We start from the raw sequence: 25,395 nt of genomic DNA on the forward strand, positions 1-25,395 counted from the left end.
AATGCATGGCGTATTTGACACTATAGTTACAATAAACAGTACAGATTTAGCATAATTGCTCTATCCTCCCCACTCCATTTATCTTTCCTGATAGACTGATTTGTAAATGTACATACATACCGCTTGAAAACATGTGTTGGCGTTGTGATCTTCTCTGCCAGATACTTGTCTTTATTTTGGTGAAGTTCCTTTCTTCCTGGGTTATTAATCTTATAGTAACTAATTTTGATTAGAATGTACGTTCACATTATTCTGCGCTTGCTTTTTATTATAACTCAAATGTATTGGATATTATTTGACATAGAATATGTAGTAGTGATACTTGAAATGACATGTATTCAGTGGTCACCCATGCAAGTATTTAATACCTGAAGGACACACGAATAATTCTTGCGTGTATTTGAAATACAAATAGTATTGATCTCAGTGGATCAAATACTGTCTGTGACAGTGTACTCTCAAGTATTTCAGAGCTGAAAATGGCACGCTAAGTGTTCTCACAGAACAGGCCCAGATTAACAAATGCAATTAAAACGTGTAAGTACAGAAAACTAAAATAAAGACATTAATAGTTAAGTTAATGTAAAATGCACAAATGTCAAAAATGTTTTCTTGCACTCTGATGTAGTGTTACCTTTTGTTTTTGTTTTTTTTTTTTCTGGATGTTTTCATCACAGTATAGTGTTAAGTTATAAACTTGGCTTAAAAAAATGCCAGAAATTAATTTTTAAATAATCTTCTTTTATTAGAAGATTATAAACTTCTCATGATCCAGTTGTTTTTATTAGCTTGGCTTAGAGTCAAAATTGAAAAATTACTTTAACAAGAGACACATGGTAAGAGTTTATGAAGTCTAATTGTATAAACATTCCATTTTGATCAATGAAAAGTGGCTAATATTAACTACTTTTCTAATAAGTATTGCCTAATTTTGTTGTTGCAAGCTCTGGTAAGTATCCATGAGTCTCTCCTTTCCTATGTACATGTAGGCATGCAACTGCTTATAATTTTCTACTAGAAATACAAATAATAGAAGTACCTTGTTCTGTTTTTTTTTTAAATTAAAAAAAAGGGAAGATCACTAAAACCCGACACAGTCAAAAAATTCAAATTTATGATTGACAGTCGTACTATCCATGTGGTTTTAAGTGTCTGTCTTCTACAAGTTTGAATTTTCTGCCTATCACACTGCTTCAATCCTAACTTTTTCAATTTCATTTTGTATTCATTTAGAAGTGTTTTTCATATGTATATACACACAAGCATGTGTACAATAAGTGTGTATATGAACATATGTTCCAGTAAATGTACTACTAAGTGTTTGTGGAGTTAGTGCATGGAATGTTTCCTTTGATGTCCTAGACAGATGAATTGCATCTGAACTTAAATCAAAGTGCTTTTTAAGAAATATTGTCACAGTGCCCCCAACCTTGTAAGCTTATACAATCAAGCTAAAAATAAGAAGCACTTGTGCAAGAATAGGCGTTTTCTTGTCTCTTGTATTTGTTTAAATTATTGTGGAGAAGTTGCTCAGTATTCCCAATGTTAGGATTTCATATTCGCAATTGGATTTTAATAATAGCATGTGTGTTACCTCTGTGTCTCTTCAGCTTTTTAGGGGGAGCAGCACACCTCTGTCAGCTCCTGAAAGAGGGAAACTAATGTGTTGGGTTTTTTAGCCGTCATCTTGTGTATGGAAGTGAAATTTTCTTAGTTATGTGTTATGTTAATCCGTACTGAGGTCTTGGTCATATGATTACTGAGGCAAATATTTTGGGTATATGAGTGCTCTAATTTCAGTAACAATGCTTTTGTGTTTGATGTCAAGTACCTATACAAGTGTGTGGAACATCAAGGACTAAAACTGCATCATCTGAATTAGTATACAGAAGATTTTCGTTCCAAAATATGAGATTAGATGTAAATTTTAAGAAGAAACCTTTTTTATAACAAGTCAATGTGGAAAAAGTTTGCATTGAGTCTTTTGCCCACCAATTTTATATGCTGCTAGTAAAGCCAGGTTTTTGTTGCAGGGCTAGGAATTTTTCTTTAACTGGGAAAAGAAAGTAAAGTGAAGTATTATGTATTTATATTTTTGCAGAAAGCATGATCCCTTTCTCCTTCTTTCTTTTTTTTAACACAAGAACTTGTTTCAATTTATTATACATGTCTAACCATACAATTATCAATGCAGCATCCCATAACTAATGCTGACCCACTTTCCCAGAAAAAAGATGTTCATTGTGCATTTGAAAGGTTGAAAAGGTTTTTGTGGTTTAAATGTTGTTACATATTTTACAGCATTAGGATCTATGGAATATTTTGACAACTGCAACAGTTCAATGAAGTTGGTAATTTCTTCTTTTAATTATTTTTCATTGAACAGATTTGGAGTTAAATTTTTAAGACTTGTGTTCTGGTATATTATACAGGAACATTTTGATGAAATGTATCGTGATTTTTTTTTTATTTTATTGCAGATTAGCTAGAGATTATTGCCTTTTAAGAGTAAGGTTATTAGCCTTTAAGCATAAGGTAACCACTGGTGCATAGTTTTGAGAAAACAGTGTGGTGTTCCTTTCAGCTAGTGATCGTACGTGTATGACTGCACATCCTCTTGTAGATGAGCTGATGCATGGGCTTCCAAGATTATCTGCAACACCCTAATCCACAGACAGAGTGGGAAATGAGACTGGCTTTACGCATGCCATTAAGTAAAATACTGGTTGATATAAAGCTTCAGGTTTTTTCCACTTCCTTCCCCATTCCCATGTGCAAGTGGTGTCTTGAATTGTTTGAAATATGTTAAACAGAGTTTTGTTATCTAAATAGAGTATCTTTTAATACTAAAATTATTTCTAAAAACATCTTCTCCAGATACATTGTTTCCACTTGTATATGTGATGCCATTGTTTACTAAAGTTCCTCAAAAAAATTCTACTTGGCTACTTCAAAAAAAATTTAAAAACACCTCCCAGTAGACCATGCACTATTTTTTTTATTTTTTTTTTTACCTCCCACCCCTCTTTTAACGTCTTGCTGTAGGAATTTGTGAAAGGTCACCTGTCAGAGACCTGTAAAAAAATAATACATCTTTAACTGGCAGCTACTAAATTTGAGAATGTTCTTAAGTGAGGGGGGTTGGGGGAGTGGGGAGAAAAGTGCCCCAAATAACACCCCTTGTCCTCCCTGTAAAGAAACCCAAACCAACCAACTCTAAGAATGAAGTTTCACTAGCATGCTTATTAAGTTGGATTTAAATTTTTCCTTACATTGTTAGCACAATGATGTACTCCATGATGTGAAATTCTACTTTTCTAACTTCTAATTTTTAATAGATAGGACTTTAATCAGATATTAATTATATCAGATTTTTTTTTATTAAATGCAATTATTTTCATTGTAAGGGGTAACACTTTATTTTAAGTCTTTGATCTAAATTCTTAGTATGGGCGCTAGCCATGGAAATGTTTTAACTTCAGTATCCTGAACTTTCCTATGCTCAGCTCTGTTGGTAATGTAAGAATACCTTTGGGTTACTAATCTATAAAAAGTTTGTGTTTTCATTATAAATATCCTGATTGTAGTTAGTTTTGTGTTTTTTTGCTTTAACTACTACATTCACTTACGCTAAACACATAAAGTTGAATAGAGAGTACTTAAAATAAAGCATACCTTTTTAAGTTTAAATTCATTTCCAACATGCAGGTGTTTGATAAGACTCTTATAGGATTATTTAATTTAAGTGATAATTAAATATTTACTTATCTAACACTTTAATTTTTTCATTAATATATGAAATGATTGTAGTACCTTATTCTTAATTAGTCTCATACCTTAGTTATATGCATTAAAAATCCTAATACTGTTAAGTGAACTAACTTCTTTCTTATGTTAACAATTTTTGTAAATTATTTTTTCTTTTCTTGCAGCAAGGAGCAAATAATGCAGAAAAATTTGACTACGTAAGTTCATGTTACAACACTCCTTTATTAACTAAATTCAGTGGTAAAAGTCTCAAGATGGCAAGAGAATTGCAAATGAAATTTTACTAATTTCAAACATTTTGCCTTTTTGTCTGTACTTGATTATTTAAACATTTAGTGATTTGGATTGCATTTGTAAAATTGTGCTACAAGGTTTAGGGTAAGGCTGGATTGAAAGCTCATCAGTTAGAGCTTTTTAATGTCTGAAAATGTTAGCATGCTTTTCCCCCCTTCTTCTCTAACAGGTGATGCAGTTCATGAATAAAATGGCTGGTAATGAGTATGTTGGATTCAGTAACGCTACGTAAGTATTTTTTATTTACTTGCTGTTAAGTTAGGTGGGAAACACCTCAGGTGATAGCTGGCATAGTGAGCTTATGGCAATGTTTAGTTATGTACATTGAAACCATCATTTCATGCCTAATATTAGAGGGTGTTTTGGCTTAAAATTTATGAAGTTGTGCATGTTTCTGACATTGGTGTGGCTAAACTTCACGTAAAAGTGTTTGCTACCTCTTGGGAATGTCGTCATTCTGTCTCTGTGCTCTGTCGGTGCTACGGCAGTGAGGGCTGTAAGTGCACTGCTTATCTTCCTGGCATTCACATTAAAAATTACACTCTGCATGTTGATGACTGTGTATCAAATGTTTATTTAGAAAGCATCCTTTATAAAATTGGGACTCGTTATGCTTTTTTATTTTGCATATTTAAATTCTTCTCTAAAACAGTTCCCCCCATTAACTCAATGTATAGCATTCCAAAAATCTTGAGAGCTTTTTGAGGCAGCACTAGGAAAATCATGAAGATTCCGTATAGCAGAGTTGCTTCCAAGTTACTGGTTGGCATGCAGATGCAGGGAAGCAGAATGAGATCACTCATATTTTTCTTGGCCTTTGTTAACATAGAAGCATTTACCATGGAATGAACCAGACAAGTGAGAATTACCTACCCTTGTATCCATACAGATTCCTCCTTTAGGTTTCATCCTGGACTTAATCCTCATGATAAACAGTGCAGCCATCGGTCTGGTCGCTATTTGACCCGCAGCTTGATCCTCAAATTCCTCTCTGATTTGGTCAGCGTTGTCAGTGAATGACGCTTTTGCTACAGCTCCTTGTGGGATGTTTCCTTCCGCTATTCTCTTTTTAGAAGCTCTTCTCAGAGTAGGATCTGACACTTCTTTGCCTTTTCTTCAAGTCAGCTTATGTAGGTGTAGGTAACCAGTACTGTGTGTGTTCAGATGTCAAACCTAATTCACTCCAACTGGGTGTACTGGGGTGATCTTCTGTGGCAATTTCTGTTCCATTAGTACAGTGTTTGTATTCTGAAGTAACGTATCGTTTACGTGCAGCTTTATTGAAATACAATATGTGTCTCTGAAGTGTGGGGTTTTTTTGAGTTTGATTTGTTGACTTTTATTTTTTATTTTTATTTTAAGGTTCCAGTCTGAAAGAGAGAGTGGCGATAGAAACTTTGCAATCGGCTATTACTTGAAAGAAAAAAAGGTTGATCTCGTTTGTTTATTGTCTTTTGAAATCTGTGTGGTGGGTTTTTTTCATAGTCTGTGAAGATTTTTTTAATGTATTTAATGTACAATATGGCATAATAGTTCTAATGCTGTATGTGTTTTCATACTTTTACTCAAAATGCTGTCATTTAGTAAGTGTGATACTTACATCATTCTAATAGATTGCCTGTAATCTTTTTTCTGCATCATAGCCGTGGTAATTTTATTTGCTGTAAAAAGCATAATCTATGCTATGGAGATGACTTTTTAAAACTCCTAGATGCATGTTGCAGTTTGCTCATTGAAAGATGTTGAAAGCTGTACTGAAAAATATTAAAATATCTAGCTTATTGACCTCACTGCACTGTTATTTTGAATTCTGACATCATTTACTATTTCTACTTGTTACATTTAAATAAATACTTAGTTTTAAATCTGCCTAATATGCTGACAAGAATATAGCTTAATTTATGTCTCTCTAAAAGCAATATTTAAGGAAAAAAATAAAAATCATAGTTTTACCTAAAGGCTATCTTAATTTTTCTTCCTCAGTGCTTTCCTGAAGGCACGGATATGGTTGCAATACTAGACTTCTATTTTCAGGTAACTGACTTAAAAATTGAGACTCATTATAGGCTTAGAATTACTATTAGAAGCAGTATAAACTGATTTGTTTGTAGATATGAAGGTTTTAATGGCTTATAGTTAAACTTGTCAGCTTCTGTTAAACTGTTTGGAAATGAATGATGTATGTTTGATGTATCCAGACTTGCTTTTGTTTAGGTGATATGCTTAAGTGTCTTTATTGATAATGCAAACTAGCAATAGTATTTAAAATACTAGTAGTTAAAAGCTGAAAATGTCTTGTGTTCCGTGAGTTTGACAAAATATTTCAGCAGCTTTGGGCTGCTGCTCTTTATTATACTGTGAAGTACTTTAAACTCCGTGTGTAACTGAAATAGTATATACATGCTCTATTGTAAGCGTAGTGTTATAAATGAAATAATACAAATATTTCCTCCTTTTTGTTTAATTCAGTGCTTATGAGTAAAGCAAAGAATCTAGCCATATATGTTCTCCCTCCATTTTTTTTTTCTTTTTCACTTTCAGCAAGTTATTTGCAACTGCCCCAAAATGAGAACTTGGCAAGTGTGAAGTATTTCCTCAGTAAGGCTCTCGTAATGTTGAAACGTTCACAACTCAGTCAGCTCTGCAGCGCGTAGTTCTCGAGAGGCAGTTCACGTTGTGTTACTGAGTCAGTCAGTCTGGGATAGTTTTTGAAAAAAAATAAATTCCAGAGTTTAGTTCTCAAAATGAATCTGTTCTTGATTCATGAGACTTGCTCTTACTTATGCAAATTACAAACAATGTTTTTTAAAATGCAAATTTTATCTGAGTTTTTTGTATTGGCATGCACCTGCTCTAATCTTTAAATTGAATGAGTGTTTGTGGCGTATGGTATATGTGATTAGCCTTGGTTGACCTCCTGTTGAGTTGGAAACTAGGTACAAGCTAATACCTTATTCTGAACTTCCGTTGTTACAGAACAAAACCGATAATGTGGTTGTAGTTACTCTTTAAACATGCTTTTTAAATACTTCCTATCCCACTGCCTCCAGTCCTGATATGCTTCCGAGTGAAAAGCTATTCATAAGTTAAGAAATGCCAAAACTAACTTTTCTGATGGATTTTAATTTGGCCTCATTTTCATGCATTACGATCTCTAATTTCACAACTGCATGTCATTCTTTTTTTTTTTCCTTGCAAAATCCCCTTTTCACTCCCTACTGAGAGAAAGGATGGCTTGTACACGAGTGGCAATTCTGTTTTCTTTTCTTCTCACTGTACAACGCTTACTTTCCAACACCCTACTCCGATTCTACGTAAAAGGCTAGTTATTCCTTTTCTTTGGGTTTTCTGTAATGCTCCTTCCTCCCTTGTGTAATTAGGAACGTTCTGAACAGGAATAAACCTATTTTCCTATTGTTTCCGTAAAGCGAGAATGGATTATTCTCATTTTAGAGAACGGAGGGACAAAACGCAGGTGCTTAAACTGAGAACCTAGAAACACTTTTCTTTTTTCAAAGTAGGTGATATTATGTAATACTTCATATGTTTAAAACACAGTTGCTATTTTAGATGCGTCTCTGACAATCTCTTGATTTGCAACTCCAGTTGATTGGACTAGGATGTATTGAGTTTGGCACCCGGAAAATAAGAATTCCAGGTAGTAACTACTCATGGCTTAGGTAACTTCATGAAGTATCATGTAATGACTGTTTGGCAAAAGCAAGAATACAAGCAGTAGTTTGTTTACTTTTCAGAGTAGCATTTCAGCTTCAGGTTGAAACCAGCTTATCTTTTGGTTTCTGCAGAAATGAGGCAGCATCAGGTGATGGCATCATATCACATTTCCTGATGTGTCACCAAAGTATGTATAGTCTGTACTGAAGCAGGGATCCTGGGAGAAACTATCGTGTGGTCGTATCATTAATATATCAAAAAGCAAATGTGAGGGAAGGGTGAAATGAGGCTGCCTCAGCAGGAAGTGCTGGCGTTAAGACTTGCATGTGCCAGAGTTTGCAGCTTTAAGATGTACTTTTAATGGATGTGTGTGGTCTTCTAAGGCTGAAAAAAAAGCCACACAAAACAAAGTCAAATTGAAAAAAAAAACCCAGTCATTCTGTGGCTTTGCCCTTTAAGCAGATGCAAAATACTAAGACTGTTTACCACACCTCTTCCTCTCAAAGGAACGTTAAGGGGGGGCGGGGGGAGGAATCAAGTGGAGACACTAACCAGTGTAAATACTGTCCAAACTATTAAGAGGGCTTGTAAACACTGTTGCTGGGATCTTTATAGTAGAAAGATTTAGACCGTATTAGTTGATGCTGCTAGTGTCACCAGTAACAAATGTTGTGCTACAGGTTATTTTATGAAATGTTATTTCTATAGAGACGTATTGTTGATCCTGCTCTAGTTGGTCGTGTTGTGTTAGAACTATCAGTTCTTATAATCTCAATTTCTTTTTCATAAGCTTTGCTCAATAGAAGTAACGTGTGAATCGGCAAGCGTGATGGCAGCAACTCTGGCTAATGGTGGCTTTTGCCCGATCACTGGGGAAAGAGTACTGAGTCCTGAAGCAGTCCGGAATACCTTGAGTTTAATGCATTCTTGTGGCATGTATGACTTCTCAGGGCAGTTTGCCTTCCATGTAAGTAGCTTTTCAGATATTAGTTATAACGACCAGGAAGATTAATCCGTGCTGTTGGTTTCCATGTTCCAGGCTGGCTTGCCTGCTTCTGGAATATGGGAGGGAGTGTTACATAAATTCTTTAGAAACTGAACAAACGGTGTGGGGAAATGTCACCTAGGACTCACGACGTGACTAGTACACCATACCTTGTAATAGTCGTTACTGTTCTCTGCCACTTCACATGTGGGAATCCTTTTCACGCTGAGACATAAATACTGTCCTTTAAGAGAGGCTGTTCATGAGAGAAACAGGTGATTGATGGAGACGTAACTGGAAGCAGCATAACTGAAGAAATCCTGCTGTATGGGAGTAAAGGATAGCAGTAAGCCTTTGCAGACAGTCGCTTTTTCTTCACCGACTCAGGCTGTGTCATGAATTGTTCTTGTGAGTTGTAAAAGCACCTGTCATACACAGCATATGTACCATGCTTCTATTTTTCAGCAGTATGCTTCTTATGTGCAAGTGTTTCAATATGCACTGCATCTTATTTGTGTTTTCAGCACTTGGTTTTGGGTGGTTTTAGTTTTTCCTTGTTGCGTACATGTAAAATCGATTATGATGCTTGGTGTGACCTAAAAGTTATTGATTACTGAGCTGTGGGGATATGTGACATGTTAGTTCCTATTGGGGAAAAAGCAGTAGCTTTATCCAGATTGTAAATAAGTAGGTTAGTGTATGGCTTTATGTGCGGACTTTTCCGTTTTCGTGGGTTTTTGTTTTTTACCTTTTCCTGTTTCAAGGTTTTTTTAATATATATAGCTTTGTACTACTCCCTTGTTGCAAACTGTTTGTGACACATACGCTTGTGTACTACTGCTTAGTCATAATTGCTTCTTTTATAGTAGATTGGAATTATCTTTTTCACTGTATTACTGTCTCTCTTTGTTACTAAGAGCAAACAACTTTTATGATCGCGTACCTTGGATTGCTACAAACTGTGCTTCAGGTTATCGCCTTTCTAAAAAGCAGTAATGATTTCCCAGCTTAAATGACTTTCGATCTACATTTTATAAATGCTGCATAATAATCTTCAGTAAAATGCTAATGCATCATGTTACCATAGTGAAGAATGTTTGCAGAGGACAGTTAACTATTCAATTTTTCTATAGGTTGGTCTTCCTGCAAAATCTGGAGTTGCTGGTGGGATTCTTCTGGTTGTTCCTAATGTCATGGGCTTGATGTGCTGGTCGCCTGCTTTGGACAAGATGGGCAACAGTGTTAAAGGAATTCACTTTTGTCATGTAAGCACCATTGACTTTTAGTGCTTGTTTCTTTTTCTTTTGCAACTGATGCTTACTGAGCTTCAGTTGATATCGCTGAGATCTGACTGAACTCAATAGTGACTTTTTACTCTTCCATACATAGCAAGATTCATCTGATCTAAGGGTGAAAGTCCAAGAAAAGCCATTTGCATTTCAGTAATAATGACTCTAATTCAGTGAGCATTTAGAATATAAAATGCCAAAACCACTGGATAAATTTATGGTGAAAAAGCTTTGAAAAGGAGCACTTCATGAAGTAATGAAGGAGCTGGTCTTCTGTATCCTGCATTAGAAGCTGTAGAGCTTTATTTATAGGCTGCTTTTCCTCTCCGGTCATAAAGTAAAGCATTTTCAAAACTTTGGAAATGCAACTCTTCTTTCATTACAATAAAAGATGATTCTCATAAAATGTTGCTATTCTCACGTATTTTTTAAACAGTTTTTGTGGATGAGCAGCAGTTAAAACTTTTCATACTTCTATTTATCTAGCGTCTGTACAGCTGCAAATTAAGAGCACTAAGAAGTTACTAATTCTAGTTTAATACTTTGAAGTTCATGTGTACTTGATCATTTAAATAAAGCATGATAGAACAGTAGGTAGGTGAAGGTTTTACTGTGCTTATTCTGTTAGAAGAAGACCTAAAAGATGATAGATGATTATGGCAGACAAGTAACACTAATATAACACTCACTTTTAAATACACAACAGCATAGCAAAGTTAGCAAAGTTCTGTAATTATATAATCTTTCATGTTAGAATTCAAACTGAATTCAAATCAATTGTCATATATTTTCTTGTTTCATCCTTTCTGATTGAATTTTTAAGTTTGATGTACTAAACCAGCCCAGACTATTCTTCCTCTTCCTGAAGTGTTTGATACAGCTGAAGATAAATAGATGTTTTGCAAATTGCTACTTGTTTTGTATTTCCTTAAAAAGGAGTTTAAAGGTGTTATTAGAACTTAATCGTATCACTGTATTGTGTTCGAAAGGCCTTACAGACATTGAGACTAATTTATTAAATAAGCTTCTCCTGTGACTGGTTTAAGTTGCTAGGGTATGATGTAAAACATAAGTGGTAGTAGTATTATAATCTCATGTGCATTTGACTATCACATGCAAATAATAATGTGTGGTCTCTATAAACACTTGCAGGATCTGGTTTCTTTGTGCAATTTCCATAACTACGATAATTTGAGACACTTTGCAAAAAAGCTTGATCCTCGCAGAGAAGGTGGTGATCAGCGGGTAAGTTAATACGTGTGTGTGTGTTAGTGAGTATGGTTTGTAGATATCAGATGGCAAGTGGAAAGCTCTTCTGTAAATGCAGAACTGCTCAATGACATGTATTGCATCAAAGCTTTCAGATAAACTAGTTAGTTTATGTTATTAAGTGGACACTTAACCTGGGTGGGCCACGCTCTCACAGGGTTTTGCATAGTAGAATTTCATATTAGATTTGTAACTCCATTTCATGCAGTTCATCTCTCTTGCTACAGTAAGTATATGGTATCTGATAAAAGTTGCAAGGAGTTAGACTGTTCTGGTTGCCCTTAATAAAGATTTGACCAGCTGGCGGGCTCAGCCTTTCTGTTCTGTGCTGCGACGCATGAGATGTATGTTTAGCATTTTTTTCGCAGTGACACCTTTTGAGACCGCGTGGCTTGCTGAGAGCTGCACAGGCAGTGAATTCAGGTGTTACATTGCGGTAGACAAGTGCCTGTTACTAAGGAAGTGGTAGAAACAATCTCAGGGAATGAACTGAATCCAATCCAGCTACATGTACAAAAGAGAAAAGTGTGAGGATGCTTGAGATAAGGAAAACCTCTTTGCTTTTATTACCATTAATGTTCTAACTAAGGCGTGAAGATTTCAATAGGAGAAGAAACAGTAGAATAATTTTTAAAGTGCTTCTATTTGCATGTATACGTCTAGAAAACACCCAATTTGGAATTTGAATTTTTTTATAACTGGAAAAGAGAAAATGACAGTTTATGTGGAGAGGTGAAAAACTTGAGTCTGTTAGCATTGACTGCAAGTATGGATTTTTTTTTTTTCCTTCAAACACACTAATAAATAATGTATGTTGCTTGAACAACTAGCATTCCTTTGGACCAATGGACTATGAGAATCTCCAGCAAGAACTTGCTTTAAAAGAAACAGTATGGAAAAAAGTGTCACCTGAATCAAACGAGGACATCTCCAGAACCGTAGTGTATAGAATGGAAGGTCGGGGAGACCAAAACTAAATGGGTTCTAGTTTCATTAAATTCTTCATTTTAAAAACTCTCAAGCATCTCTAGATTTAACTTGGATTTGAATATTGTTTGCCTGGTGTTTCATTTATATATACATTTTTTGTAAATTCTGTATGTTATACCAAAAAGACTGTCAAAGTTTAAGGTGGGGGCGAAAAAACACATGCATATGACAAAACCCAAAACTGTTAACTGACTTTTCTAGTTACTTAAAACATTTACTTTTAAAAAAAAAAGAAAAGAAAAAGGTAAATCCGAATGTTTTCGAAGATATACCTCTTTTGTGTATATCTATTTTTGTTTATATCTGAGAATTTTAAGTAAATTAATTTAGAGCTAAGCAAAAACTTGCTATGTGTCCTCTGATCAGGGTCAGCATGAAAAGACAGAAGAATTCTAAGGAAAATGTAAAGTAGTATCAGCAAAATACAACAAATTCATGAATCTCTAAATAATTGTGTATTAAGTGGAGATGGGTTCTGAGTCATGTTATTACTGTATCCTCTCTTCTTTAATATGAGCTTTCAAATTGCTTGGAACAGAAACGGATCCCTTGGATATGCTGTGCTAGTGAAGATTATATTTTATTTTTTTTATCAGACCTTTAATAATTGTTAATGCTAACGTTTAAATAAAAAGAGCAAAAATGGCTGAGGAGGACTGGCAGAAGGGGGAGGGGTAAAAAAAAAAACCCGAAACAAAACTGCCTTGTGTGCAAGTTAACTAATGCAGCAGAAAGGTTTCTTACCAAATGATTTTGAGTGTCTTGCTAGCTGGTGCCAGCTGGTAGCCATGACTCAGAAGTCTGCCTTATTAATAATGCCGTGCTCCACCCCAGAGAGGAATGTAAGCAATCTTGGTTTTAGAGCTGTAACCAGCCGAGCAGGGACCAGGAAATACATTCACAGCAAAGCAGATAGGTAGATGTTATTAAAACTGTTTGCAATTAACTTAATTTTCAAATGGCGATGTGTGCACATGTTCATGTATGCGATCAGAGGTTTCGCTTACTTGCACAGGGGCAAATTTTTAAAAAGCTGTCAATTGCTACTTTTTAAAATGGTAGCAAGTTTGCACCTCTGTCAGCTTGCTAAGGAATAGGATTTGCATTCTTCTACAGGCAACTGCATCTGTTTATCTGCATAATTTGATAATATTGAGTATGTTGAGTAGGGTATAGCTTGAAATGGTGTCTCTAAGCTTCGACTAGGCTGAATAGGCAATGCTGGACAGAGGGCGCACACTTGCTAAATTCTCGATGCTTTTAGCTATTAGATTCTTAATGATGCTGAAAACCTTAAAAAAAAATCTCTATATAAAGTTTTCCCCTTTATAAGTTTGCAGATAATTTGGTATACACATCATGCAGAGTCTTGGTTTATAAAACTGCAGAAAACTTGTCCCAATAATGATAAATGGTATTTGCTCGTTAAATATTTTGAGATGATGACAGATAATTCCCTAGGAACACCTACACCCTTCTCCCTGCCTCCTCCCCCAGTCCTCCCTTTTCAGTTTATCTAAAACTCCAAAGTGCATTCATATGGAGTTCTGCATAAGGGGAGAGTTAGGTTTTTCCTGCCCCTTTTTTGACCCTTCTGGGTGTTTGTGAATTCAGGAAGATGCATGAAGCAAAACCGATGTTCTCTGAGAAAGCAAGCTGTTCTTAATCACTCTGTGTAGGCATTGGTTGTTTTGCACAAACGTTTGAGTAAGCTCTGACTAAACCCTGAATAATCTTCATCTCACAGTGCATTGTAAAAGGATGGGCTTCCTGTCTTTGAAGCCTAGGATTAAAATGTTTAAGCAAAACAAGACAGAACATCAATTTTCAGTGAATTTGAAGTCCTATTGGGATGAAGAGGTAAATCTGTGGTGCAGATGTCATTAATAAATGTCAGTCATAAATTGCTGAATCATAGCTGTTTTACAGTCTTATCCCTGATGGTAAGGTTAGGTTTGTCAGTGCTGATCTTGGAAACAAAGTAAAATAAGTAAAGGCAAAGTCTTGAATTATAAAAAATGTCTCGCCTGTTTGAGGATTTTACAGGAAACTAGTAGTTGCAGAGACATAACGAGTATTCAGGTCCTGCAAAACTACGTCTCTACCTGAAATACCCTCAGTTGCAAGGGGGAGCATAACGCATCTGTGCTGCTAATGAAAGGTCTTTACAGTGATGATGTTGCTTGTTAAATTACTCATTTAATTAAAAAAGGAAAATACATGATGCAGGATTTGCTTGATCTAATTCTACACACGTTATTTTTTTTGATTTTTAGACTATTTGAAGCTAATTCTAAAAACGTGGTTGAAGATGGAAAATTGTTCCATCTGGGTTTCAGCTTGAAAATAAGAGTCTTCACTGTATTTATGTTTGTCGGTTGCATACAAAATTTGTGGTAGAGGCAAGTCCTGCATGGGAAATAATATAAAATTAAGGAAACTATTAGATCTTTAATATGCATGATAAGACTATTTAGGGTACAGCTTACACAATCTTTACTTTAGAGAGATATATATATATATTACAGTTCTGTAATATGTGCTTTTTTGAAGCCTGTCTCAGAATTTAAGCCAGCCTCTAGTTAGGAGGAGACTCCTTAGGACCAATTATTTTGTAACTTGCCTCCGTTCACTGTTTCTTGTTCTGGCCTGCCATGTCTGTGTACAGAACAGATGGCTCTTGTTCACGGCAGGGCGGCACATAGGTAGCTGGGACCAGAGGTAGGTCTGCCGTGACGATTTACCCGTGCCCGCGTTCCGTTTGGTGAGCGGGTCCGACAGAACGCGGTGATAGAGGCTAGTCATTGAGTGTTCGACGTCTGCAACGGTTTTAGTGTTCACCTGTGCTACAGTCATAGCAATTCTTGATATTCAAGCATTTTAGCTGTTTGTTTGTTTTTCTTTGTTGGCATCATTAACATTTCATTAGAAATGTAAATGCTTTTCAAAATTTTATTTTAGCATTTGTGTTGTACTTTTTGGCTCAGTTGTTAAGTTACCTGTCTCGTTTTCCATTTTTCATTTGCATTGTATGTTATTTATGTATCTTGATTTCCAGCATGCTTATTTTTGTATTGTTTAATAAATTTATTTTAAGCTGATTTTTATTGTATTTTTTTTTCTCTCAATGGAGAACAGATTTGCTCAAACATGTTTTTGAGACTGAAGTGAGATAGCAAGCACTCCCTTCCAAAAAAGATAAAGTTCTGGAAAAGTAGGTGGAATAAGCAGATTTAGTTAAACCAGTCATTGAAAACCTTTCCAAAATTTCTTAAAGATTTTGTACAATAATCTAATTATTTTTCTCTTTGAACTGTTATCTTGGAAAGCTGAAAGCAAAAATCCAAAGTAGCAAAACTTTCTCAGCATGACTTTTCTAGTAAAAACGTCATGGTGCAGTAGGTTATTAACGTCACTGTGCATTTGTGTGGTTCTAAAGATACTAATTTTAGTCACTTGGAAAATGTGTGGTTAATGGTGCCAGTGCCAGGGTAGTAACTGTTGATCCTGAAGTGTAAAATACAGCTTGTCATAAATCACGCATAGCAAGGAAGGTGGTCCAAAACCCACATCCTTGTAGCAGCAACAGTGGGGTCTAAGCAACAGTTAGTTGGATCCGGGTTCCTGACAGAGCACTTGCCCTTTGTCACAGGCTTACTGTTTTTTTTCCTCATGAAAATTTATTCAAGATACTAAATAGTGGATGTATTTATAACACGATGATTCTGAGGCAAGATTTTGTCACCAGAGACATGCCCATACTGAGGATGGCCATAACTATTAATTTAGCTTTTCTGTAGATCGATTTGTAAACTGTAGTTACTTGTACTATGTTTTTTAAAACTAGCTGTATGTTCATTGTACATAAAATATCACATATCAAAAGAGTTTAATCTCTAAATGTCATAAACGTCATAAAGGTGAGGAAAGGTAGAAAACTAATAGATACAAAGAGAGAACCACAGGTGATTTACTGTAGAATTATTTTGGCTCTTTTATTTATTTTCCATTTGGCATTTGTGTCCGAAGACCAGTGGGTGGATAGAGAAATAAAAAGGCAACAGAGTCAGAAGAGGGTGGGGCGGGAGGGGGGATAGAGTACGTTGTTTTTTCATTGTCCTTATTTCTCTGGGTCTTGATACATACATGTCATTGATGCAGAGTAGTTAGCTGTGAGCAAAGTAGTTAATTAGGAGCTTCATAATTTAGACAAAACGTTTTAGTATCTTGAACATTGTTTGTAGGCTTTCACTATTTTATTTAAATATTTCTGTAGTTTTCTGATGGATGTTCAGGAGCAGTTATTCCAGTGAAAGAAGAATAGATATTTTTCAGCGGAGTTCTTATTGGGGTAACTAAGAGCATCTAATAATTGATCTTGAGTGCAGAGTCTCTTTGCGGAAATGGAGTGTCACAAAAGTTGCAGGGATGGCAAGAGGCTTTAAATCAGGTAGCTATCTGAGTAAAACTTAGTTATTATTTTTTATGCTAGTTATCTTGTCTGTTCCACACTTCTTGTCCTGTCTAGAAAACGCATGACTAAGTAGCGTGCGTAATGACATGCTTTTAAAGGATGGGTCATGCACAGCCACGTTTTCTTTCAGGAATTTAGGCCCTGGTATGTTGAATAGTTCATTGCAGTCTAAATTATTAAGCTACCTACTTTGAACCAAGCGTGGTTTCTGATTTACCGTTTGCTCCTTCTAGAGAATATTGTGTGCAAAACAAACGTCCTGTTTCCTTGTGCTTTTCATGCAAGTAGAAGTTAATTATTGGCTTCTAATACTGCTTTATGCAGACTTTTGATGCCATTTGAACGCTTAGCATTTGAAAGCTTTTGCAGGACGTAAGAGTGGCAGAGATCTACACAGAGCTCAGTTCTTTCTGAAAATGCACGTACTTTCCGCTCTGCGTAGCAGGCCTTACGTAAGGGTTACAACTGGAGCTATGCTTTAACTAAATAAAGCCCTACAATAGAGTTCAGGCTGGCAGAAGTGTGGTGGTGCCAAGTTTTGGGTTTTTTTTTCCCCCAACAGTTTAAGTAGTTTAAACAGAATTTAATTTAGGTAATGAAGGTGACATGGGTGTAAGATCTATAGCGAGGGTGTTGGAGATAACTGGACCATGCGAATTTTTAAAAAGGCAAAGACAGGCACGTTTGCATGTTGGGAGAATAATAGAGACGTTGGCACCTCAGCACTAAGGCTGATGAGGAAACAGGGTTGAAAGAAGGACAAAGGAAACAATTTCAGAATGCTTTTCTACCCTCAAAAATGTTCCAGCCAGCCGTACTTTCATGCATTTCATTTACGCAGTGGGCGTGCGGGGGAGCACAGCTGTTCTAAGGTGACGCTTCCTGTTTTAGCTGCTGCTTTGCTCTGATTTTGACCTAGCTGGCACCTAGTTGTGCCTTCTGTAGTGTCGTCCGTGTGCTTTCCCGGTACCGGTTATGCTTGCGGAAGGCAAAAACTGTCTTCTGCATATCTTCTTTGCAGATTTCTTCTGACGCCTTTATCTGATCGATTACAGCAGACTTTCTCTGGTTAAGTAGCACTATTATTTTGTGAATTGTGGGCAGTTGGTAATACTTCTGCTAGAGATCAGTATACATGAACTTCATTATCGTTTGGTCAGACTTGGAATAAAGACTGACTTTCACCCCCACCCCATTTTTGCACTTCTATTAATCTGTTTGGCATCATGATTTTTCGGTGATATTGCTTGAATTTCATTCTTATTTATTACATTGTTGAATGTTCTGCAAATTTAAAGTAATTGTTTTGAAAATATAGTCAACAAATATCTGTTATTTTCTTTGGAAAGTTCTTTAATATCTAAGTGCTGTTGTTAAGTAGGCTTTTCACTTGAGTTGCCAAACAGCTGGTGTACAGAATTTGAAGGATTCATGTGTTATTACAGAATTCTTGTGCACACTGTAAATTGGGAATTTATTATCATAACTGTATCTTTCCTTAATTCAGGTCAATTTTACTTAGCTGGGTGCGAACATCATAACCCATTTGTATGAAGTGCAGGAGATTCTAGTAAGCAACCTAAGAATGAAAGCATAAGGTCGTGGAGCTTGGAAGGGATGTCTGGACATCATCTGGTCCAACTTCCTGCTCAAAGCAGGATCTAGCATCAGTTAAGTTATGTTGCTCAGGGACTTTGCCGGTCAAGTGTTGAAAACCTCCAAGGATGTGGTTTCTGTAACCTCACTGGGTGACTTATTCAAGTGCTTTACCACTTACATCGTGAAGAATTTTCTCTTGACCTCCAGTAGAAATTTTCCCTTTCTGCAGCTTGTGATGGTGACTTTTTGCTGAGCATGGTGAGCTTACCATCATGTGGGCATCTGCTGGCCTTTAGGGAGTCCTAGAAATGGCATGGGTAAAAATGGCTTTTGGTCAGCAGTAACTAACATGTTCACCTCCTGCTGTGATTTCCTGCTGGATCCCAAGTTTTTTTCTTAATTATATCATTGAAAATAAAGTGATTTAAGGATTTTAAAACTCCGTATTCCCTTTATTTTTCTATTAAAGCATAACAGGCTAAATGCAAACATGAAAGTATGTTACTTGCTGAGGGACAGCATGTTACTATTAGGACTCCTTGTGATCAGAGCACTTGTTATCAAAACAATAAACTGAGAACACAAGTGGAGTGATAGGAAGAGATAATGTTACTTGCTTCCTGTTGATGTCATTCACTAGCCCAGCTTTTTCCTTGAGGCAAGCAACTTTATTGTTTGTTCAGGAATTGCTCATTCAATATCAATTTTTTTTGGACTCGTAGACCTAGTTTTGGTTGTATATGTAGCTTTGGCTTTCTGTATGGTAAGTGCATTTCACACTTCTTTTAAAGGACTTGTCTTTTAAACTGCTCCAACCTGGAATTGTTTCAAGATGACTAATTGAAATGTAATCTCAGTCTGAGAATAAACTGTTCTGATCAAATGTGTTAAAAAAAAAAAAAAAGGCACCCATGCCGTTGCAGAAAAGGATTAAGAATTATGATTGAGGAAATGGAGAAGCAGTCATAGGAGAAGAGGCTAAAACAGCTGAGCACGTTTTGCCTCATCTATCAAAGGCTGATGGGGAATGACAGTTCCTGGGATTTGGAGATAAAACCATGAAGGCGGAAGGTCTGTTTAAGTTGATAAATATTTCCAGTACAAGAAAAGCAGGTACTGAATAAATAGTGGAAAAATTAGAAGAAGGTTTCTAGAAACTTGTTCCTAACAGTGTAGAAACAATCCTCCCAACGAGAGCAGAGTGGAAACTTCTGGTGAGATTTCCTGTTGTGCTTTCAGCCTGTAGAGTGTAGTCAGTCTCTTGCTTGTAAAGCTTCACTAAATATCTTTTGAGAACAGCCTCCTTTATTTTGGGAATAATTCCTGCTCCACGTCCTGTAGTTAGGAGTGAACTGTTGTCCATACGTTGTGAAGAACCTACAACCCAGAAAGCAAAGCGAAAGCATTGCTCTACGGGGAAAGTGGGAGCATTACTCGGTTGTGTTGGGTATCAGTCATAGTCAATAGGTCCTTGGAAAGGCAGACGTTCTTTTGTCCTGTCTGCTTAATACAGCCAGCGCCACTAAAGCACCCATCAGCATTCTGCTTTATTTGTGTGCCTGTCATTGATCCCAGGCCTTTGGGATCAATTGATCAATTTCAGTGATACAAATCTTGCAGTGTTAGTAATGTCTGTATCCACTACTTCAAAGCCTCTTTTTTTTTTTTTTTTTTTTGGTCAACTGGTCAGCGTTCATTCCCCTTGTTAAGATTTCTGTATGTACGCTGTATGCTCTTTGTTGCAGTAGTGTTTGCAGGGTTTAACCTATGAAAAGACTGTGCAGGAATACCAAAATCTGTGTCATGGGGTGATGACGACCCTAAGATTCCTGCAATAGTTTTCTACAAGAATTACTATTTTACTGTTTTGGAATTTCCAGTCATAATTCACTAGCAAAACATTACTGCTAAGAAACGCTGAAAAACTTTAATGACAGCAGAGGAAGTTAAAACCTTTGAGAGGGTCATTCATTTTCTTCTACATAACTTTGATGCTTTGGACATGGCAGCAAGATTCAGGTATTTCCATTCAAAATACTGATGGCAAATGTGTACCATCTAAAGCAGAAAATGTGCCTCCTCTTCATCTTCTGGTGTGAAGAATGAAAGTATCTATGCCTCTTTATGCCTTAAGTGTTTCACTCGGTCTAGTAAACTTTTTGTTGGAGTAATTTCTCTCCCTACTATGCTTTGGTCATTCCTCTCGTGGCAAGCAAGTCAGCAGTAGTGTCTTTTGCCATCAGGACAGGAGCCAGGTCGAATTTTTCTATTAAGTTGCAGTTCTCTAGAATTGCCCGATTCATTGCAGTTATTCTAATTTGCTTTTTCTTATTAGGCCTGCAAAAATTTCTGTTTGCTGTCACAATTTATGAGTGTGTGAATGTCCACGAAAGGGTTTTTTCGAAGGCCCTTTAAGTATGTAGAATAAACCAAATTTAGGTCTTAAGTCTAGTGGAAGACAATAAATTTTATTGCTTCACATTTTTGGAGTTTTGTCAGTGATATACTTAATTCTGTTGTCTGCAAAAGCGAAAAGTGTGTTAATTCATTCATACCAGAGGAAATCAGAAACAGCAGGTGGAACCAAGCACAGCCATGCTCATTTTAATCTGGTCAAGGCAGTTTTGGTGCTCAGGTTTCTCTCCTCTTCCCAGGACTTTTACCTTTTGAAATCAGCATAATCCTCACCAAAACAAAGGTCATGGGTATGAAACAAAGCATAAGACTCTGTGATTAATTGTTAGTGAGTAGCACTTGAGATTAGCTACTCTTCTACCAGAGCCGTCGATTTGTCCAAGCACGCATGTGCATGAGGAGGGAAGCTCTCTAGTCACTACATCATTACCATCATCTAAGCCCTGGTCACACTTCAGCATTAGTTACTAAAGGCCTCCTGTGTTGAAAACTTTAGGATCATCTGAGAGTTGTTCAGGGGTATCTATGACAGAACGATATTGGCTGTGTCCATCCTAATACTTCTTCTTAAGAGTAGGCACCATAGTTATGTATAAGGGAATCTTGAGGCCTTTTTGCAGGAATTATCTTCCAGCTAGAGAAGTTTCTGTTCCTGGGATCTTGTATTCTAATATTGATGGAGTTGATGGCTCTGAATCTTGAGCTCTGACTGGTGTGCTCTTTTTTACTGTGTACTCCTTGAACCAGTCCATCTTTAATGATGGTTTTATCTGCTAGAAGGGGAAAGACACCACCAGTCATGCACTGCTCCTCCCACAACTTTTCCCACTGTCATGTTGAGCACCTCTTGCCCCTAATGATGGTACAAGAAAGGAGAAACTGCCCTATCCATGCACCCTGGATGTTCTTAGGATACTAGGTACTCTTTTCTAGATTAAAAATGAGTTTGAATGCCCTGGCTCAGGGGGGAGAGGCTTGTATGCAGGGATTCAAGTAAACTTCAGTTTATGTGACCTGCTCTTCACCTCTGGAGCTCAAGTTCTGGAGTCAGTGTTGGTGAAGGGTTGATTCTTCTGCCTCCATTGGGGGAGGCAGTGGTGGAAGTCGAGATTCGTGGCTGGCCAAAACAGCCTCGGCTCACCCTGTTGTGTTTACACATCTCAGGAGCAGAATAGATGGGCATGGTCTTTCTGAAAGAATCTCAGTTACTGAAGGTAAGTCGATGTTTCGCTTAACCTAGTAAACATTTTGTTAAGTTATTTAACTCTTAATTCATTTTAATTAAATAGTCTTACCTGAAACTCAGACAGAATCAGTCTACTAATACTTTAAAATTTATCAATAGCCAGAACTGTAAATAATAAGTCATTGCAAAGTCACAGTGTTTGTTGTCATGAAACAAGATGTCTGCTCTTGTAGCTTGCTGTCTTCCAGGGCAGTTCAACCAGTGCCATTGTTACTGTCTTTCAGGCATTTCAGCAAAGACAAAGAAAGAATGAAGTAGACTACTACTATGGATTCACAAAGTGTATTGGAAATATATAGTATTTTAAATTTAATTTTTAGTGTTAAATCTCACTTATCATTTAAAAATTGAAGAATGACATTCAATAATCTGAGCATAGAGTGGCTGAATTAGTTGTAGAACTGAGCTCAGTCCTGTCTATGACTCTTGCTTTTTTTCCATATGCATTAAAGGATTTTTTTTTAAAACTCTTTTAACGCCTCCTCCTGCCTGTTAGTATTGAAGATGAATTAGCCTTTTCACAGGTAGAGAGATGTTGTTTTGAGGAATAGCAGTGAGACAGACTCTTTCCAGAACTGTGTGTCCACTTGATGATCATCTCATGAGCAAGAGGTTGGGATTGGAAGAGGTAAATTCTGGTTTAGTCCATCTTTCGTAGCTGCAAATGTGATCAGAAGAAAAGGTAACCTGCTCCCAAGTACTGCTTCCTGTGTCCTTGTTAGCTTATAAAATCTTAGGCAAAATAGTATGGTAACAGGAGAAGAGATGGACAAAGAGTTATGGTATTGTGCTAGCTTGTAGCAAGTATCGTTTCTAGATGCTTTTAAATACCTAGATTAGAGTATTGTGATGAAAAACATAATTTTGGGCAGCGATGGGCGAAGAAGATCAGTTGACTGTAAAATCCAATCTTGATTATCTAATTATTTGCGATTTCAGGTAGGCATACTCTAGTACTTTGGACTATCTCTAGAAGTTTTAAATATGAAGAGAATGTGAATGGTAGAAATCCATTTGAAACTAGCAGATGAGCGGAGGGAGAAACCGTCTCTGCTCAGCCATCACCTCCATTGTCCTTTGGCGACTTTAGCCTGTACATTACTCAGTAAAGGAGATTGACATTTGTTCTTAGGCTGAAGGAAGGGGTTTATGATTTTTTTTTTTCCCCCGATGTCAAGAGAAGTCTTCAATGTATATATTTGATTTAATTAAATGTTTCTTATATTCATCTACATGCACAGCTTCTGTGGCAGGTACTAAGATTGAGCTACTGGTAGGAGCTCATTTGTGTGTTAGCACTGCCGAGTCTGAATTGAACCCAGTCAAAACTCTTTGCTCTGTTTTTGGACTTTTAAAGGGATGCTTTTAGGACCACGGACTTGTTCTGTCAAATGTTCCCCTGCCAGTTTAAAAATGTATGAATTCAGAAGAAGAAATGACCAGCTTTTTTCTAAAAGATTGGATTTGGATTTGAAACAATTTTAAAAGTTGAATTGTGAAAAGAGGACATTTAAAAGCATGCTAGGATTTTGACTAACTTGATACACAATTTAAAAAAAAATTAAAAGACTCAGGATTGCATATTTTTTTCTGTTGAATTGATCTGTTTGTTAGCAGTCAAATCTGTCTCAACTTTTCCCACTTTCCTTCTGCCTGGGTCCGAGGGCAGTCTGATGCTGGGGTGAGAGGCACATCCATCCATCATAGCATGTCCAGCTCCTCTTAGCAGCTGCTGACTGCTGATCTGTATTCAGATCAATAATTTAAAGATCAAAACCCCCACGCTGTCCAGCATGTTTGTACCATTTTTAATAAAGTACAAATTCATGAATTAGCAGTCACGCTACCTAAAATAACTTGTGCCTTGTGTTTCTGTGTAATCAGCTCAACTATCCAGATGCAGCGAGGGTCTGTGTGCAGGTTACAGAGCACCGGAACAGTCTTCGTTGCGGTCGTAAGTGCAGTTAACTCATCTGAAGTGATTCCAGATGCAGAGCTGTTGGTACAGGGTTGCCGTCCAGTATGGCCAAGGGGAGACCGAGCAGCTCCTCTGTCAAGCTGAGTAAAAAACTGACTGACTTGCCGGCTTGCCTGGTGTTTCTGCAGCTGGTTTAAAGCTGCTTTGGCTTTGTATACGTGAAAATACAGCCCCTGGCGTGCCTGCAGCCTGGACGTAACTCATGCGAGAAGCAGCTTTCAGCAGGTACACGAATTGTGTTTGAACATGGCTGCTAAAAACTGTAAGGCGGTTCCTGAGGAATAAATAAGTGGTTCATGAGTCTGCTAGTTTTCTACCAACAGCACGAGCTATGTGCTGTGCAAGCGGCGATTCCAGTTAATTCCAGCTGAGAGGCTCCAAAAATAAACTCCGTGGTAGCAGCTTTGAAAGTTAACTGTTGCAGCTTTGACTCCAAAAATAAATGCTGCACCCCCAGCTCATAAAACTGAAGGAGGTGGGTGTCATCCTCCGGCCCAAGTGGCAGAGAGGAGCTTGCACCATCTAGAGGGAAAAAAAAAACAATAGAAAATGGACTGGAGGAAAAATGGACACGATCTCGTTTCCTGTGTTAGTTGTGAAACAAAGAAGAGTAAAATATTTGCAGGTTCTCGAGTTGTTTTTGCACTTTCTTCAAATTGCTTTAGGAAAGAAGGATCTGTAATGCAGAATATAGGCAAAAGAGATGAGGGAGTGGAAAAAGTCATGTAGAAGAAACGACAGTTTTGTGGAACAGCTAGTGTATTCAAATATTTCTGTCTGTGGCTAACACGCGCAAGTGTAGGCGTTGATTTATTCCTGTATCCTGAGATTATATATGGTATAACGGAACAAAGACTTTCCCAAGGAGTTCTCACTTTCTGAACTTTCCGTGAGCCTCGTGTTCGTTGAAAGTGGGGGCGAGGGGCTCTGCCAGGGGCTGTGGGCATTGGGTTGCCGTAGGGGTAGGTGTGCTGTGCTGGTGACTCTCACTCGTACCGAAAGACTGATTTTTATTTTCACTAGGTTATTTTGAGAAATTGTCTCTTCTTACTTAACTGTTAGCTTTCTGTAGAAAAAGCTAATTTTGTGGCTTAATCCAGAGGTTGCTTAGTTCCTTCATGGGCTCTGCATCCCTAGGAGTGCTCAGGGGCAGATCCTGAGACCTCTTTGGAGCCAGCCCTCGCTCGGGTGGGAGCTCCAGCCATGCACGTACGCCCCTCTGAAACAAGGTGAATAGAGCATGGTGCTGGGAGCTGTATCCCGGCTGGCGCTGCCGCGGGACACGTGGCTAAGGACAGGTGCTCCCATCTCGGCAGTGACACAGAGGTAATGCTTAGCAGCGCTTGGAGATCTCTGCGTGAGAGCTGGCACACGCGCTCTCTCCAGTGCCAGTGCTGCGGGCATCCGAATACC

The 25,395-nt window shown here is 37.3% G+C and overlaps 1 protein-coding gene across 3 annotated transcripts in view; it reads left to right on the forward strand.

The window, feature by feature from the left end:
• The window catches only part of GLS (glutaminase), a 61,543-nt gene that overhangs the window by 26,192 nt on the left and 9,956 nt on the right, over positions 1-25,395 (forward strand). For 2 of the 3 annotated variants that reach the window (XM_086615666.1, XM_086615667.1), the window contains exons 8-14: positions 3,933-3,965; positions 4,232-4,290; positions 5,425-5,491; positions 6,046-6,096; positions 8,528-8,704; positions 9,856-9,987; positions 11,164-11,256. In XM_086615666.1, coding sequence (XP_086471792.1) covers positions 3,933-3,965; positions 4,232-4,290; positions 5,425-5,491; positions 6,046-6,096; positions 8,528-8,704; positions 9,856-9,987; positions 11,164-11,256 — 612 coding nt within the window. Of the gene's footprint in view, positions 1-2,301; positions 2,352-3,932; positions 3,966-4,231; positions 4,291-5,424; positions 5,492-6,045; positions 6,097-8,527; positions 8,705-9,855; positions 9,988-11,163; positions 11,257-25,395 lie in introns of all 3 variants that reach the window. The other variant, XM_086615668.1, reaches the window with a different exon arrangement.

Source organism: Tauraco erythrolophus, chromosome 8 (assembly GCF_009769465.1).
Source record: "Tauraco erythrolophus isolate bTauEry1 chromosome 8, bTauEry1.pri, whole genome shotgun sequence".
NCBI lineage: Eukaryota > Metazoa > Chordata > Aves > Musophagiformes > Musophagidae > Tauraco > Tauraco erythrolophus.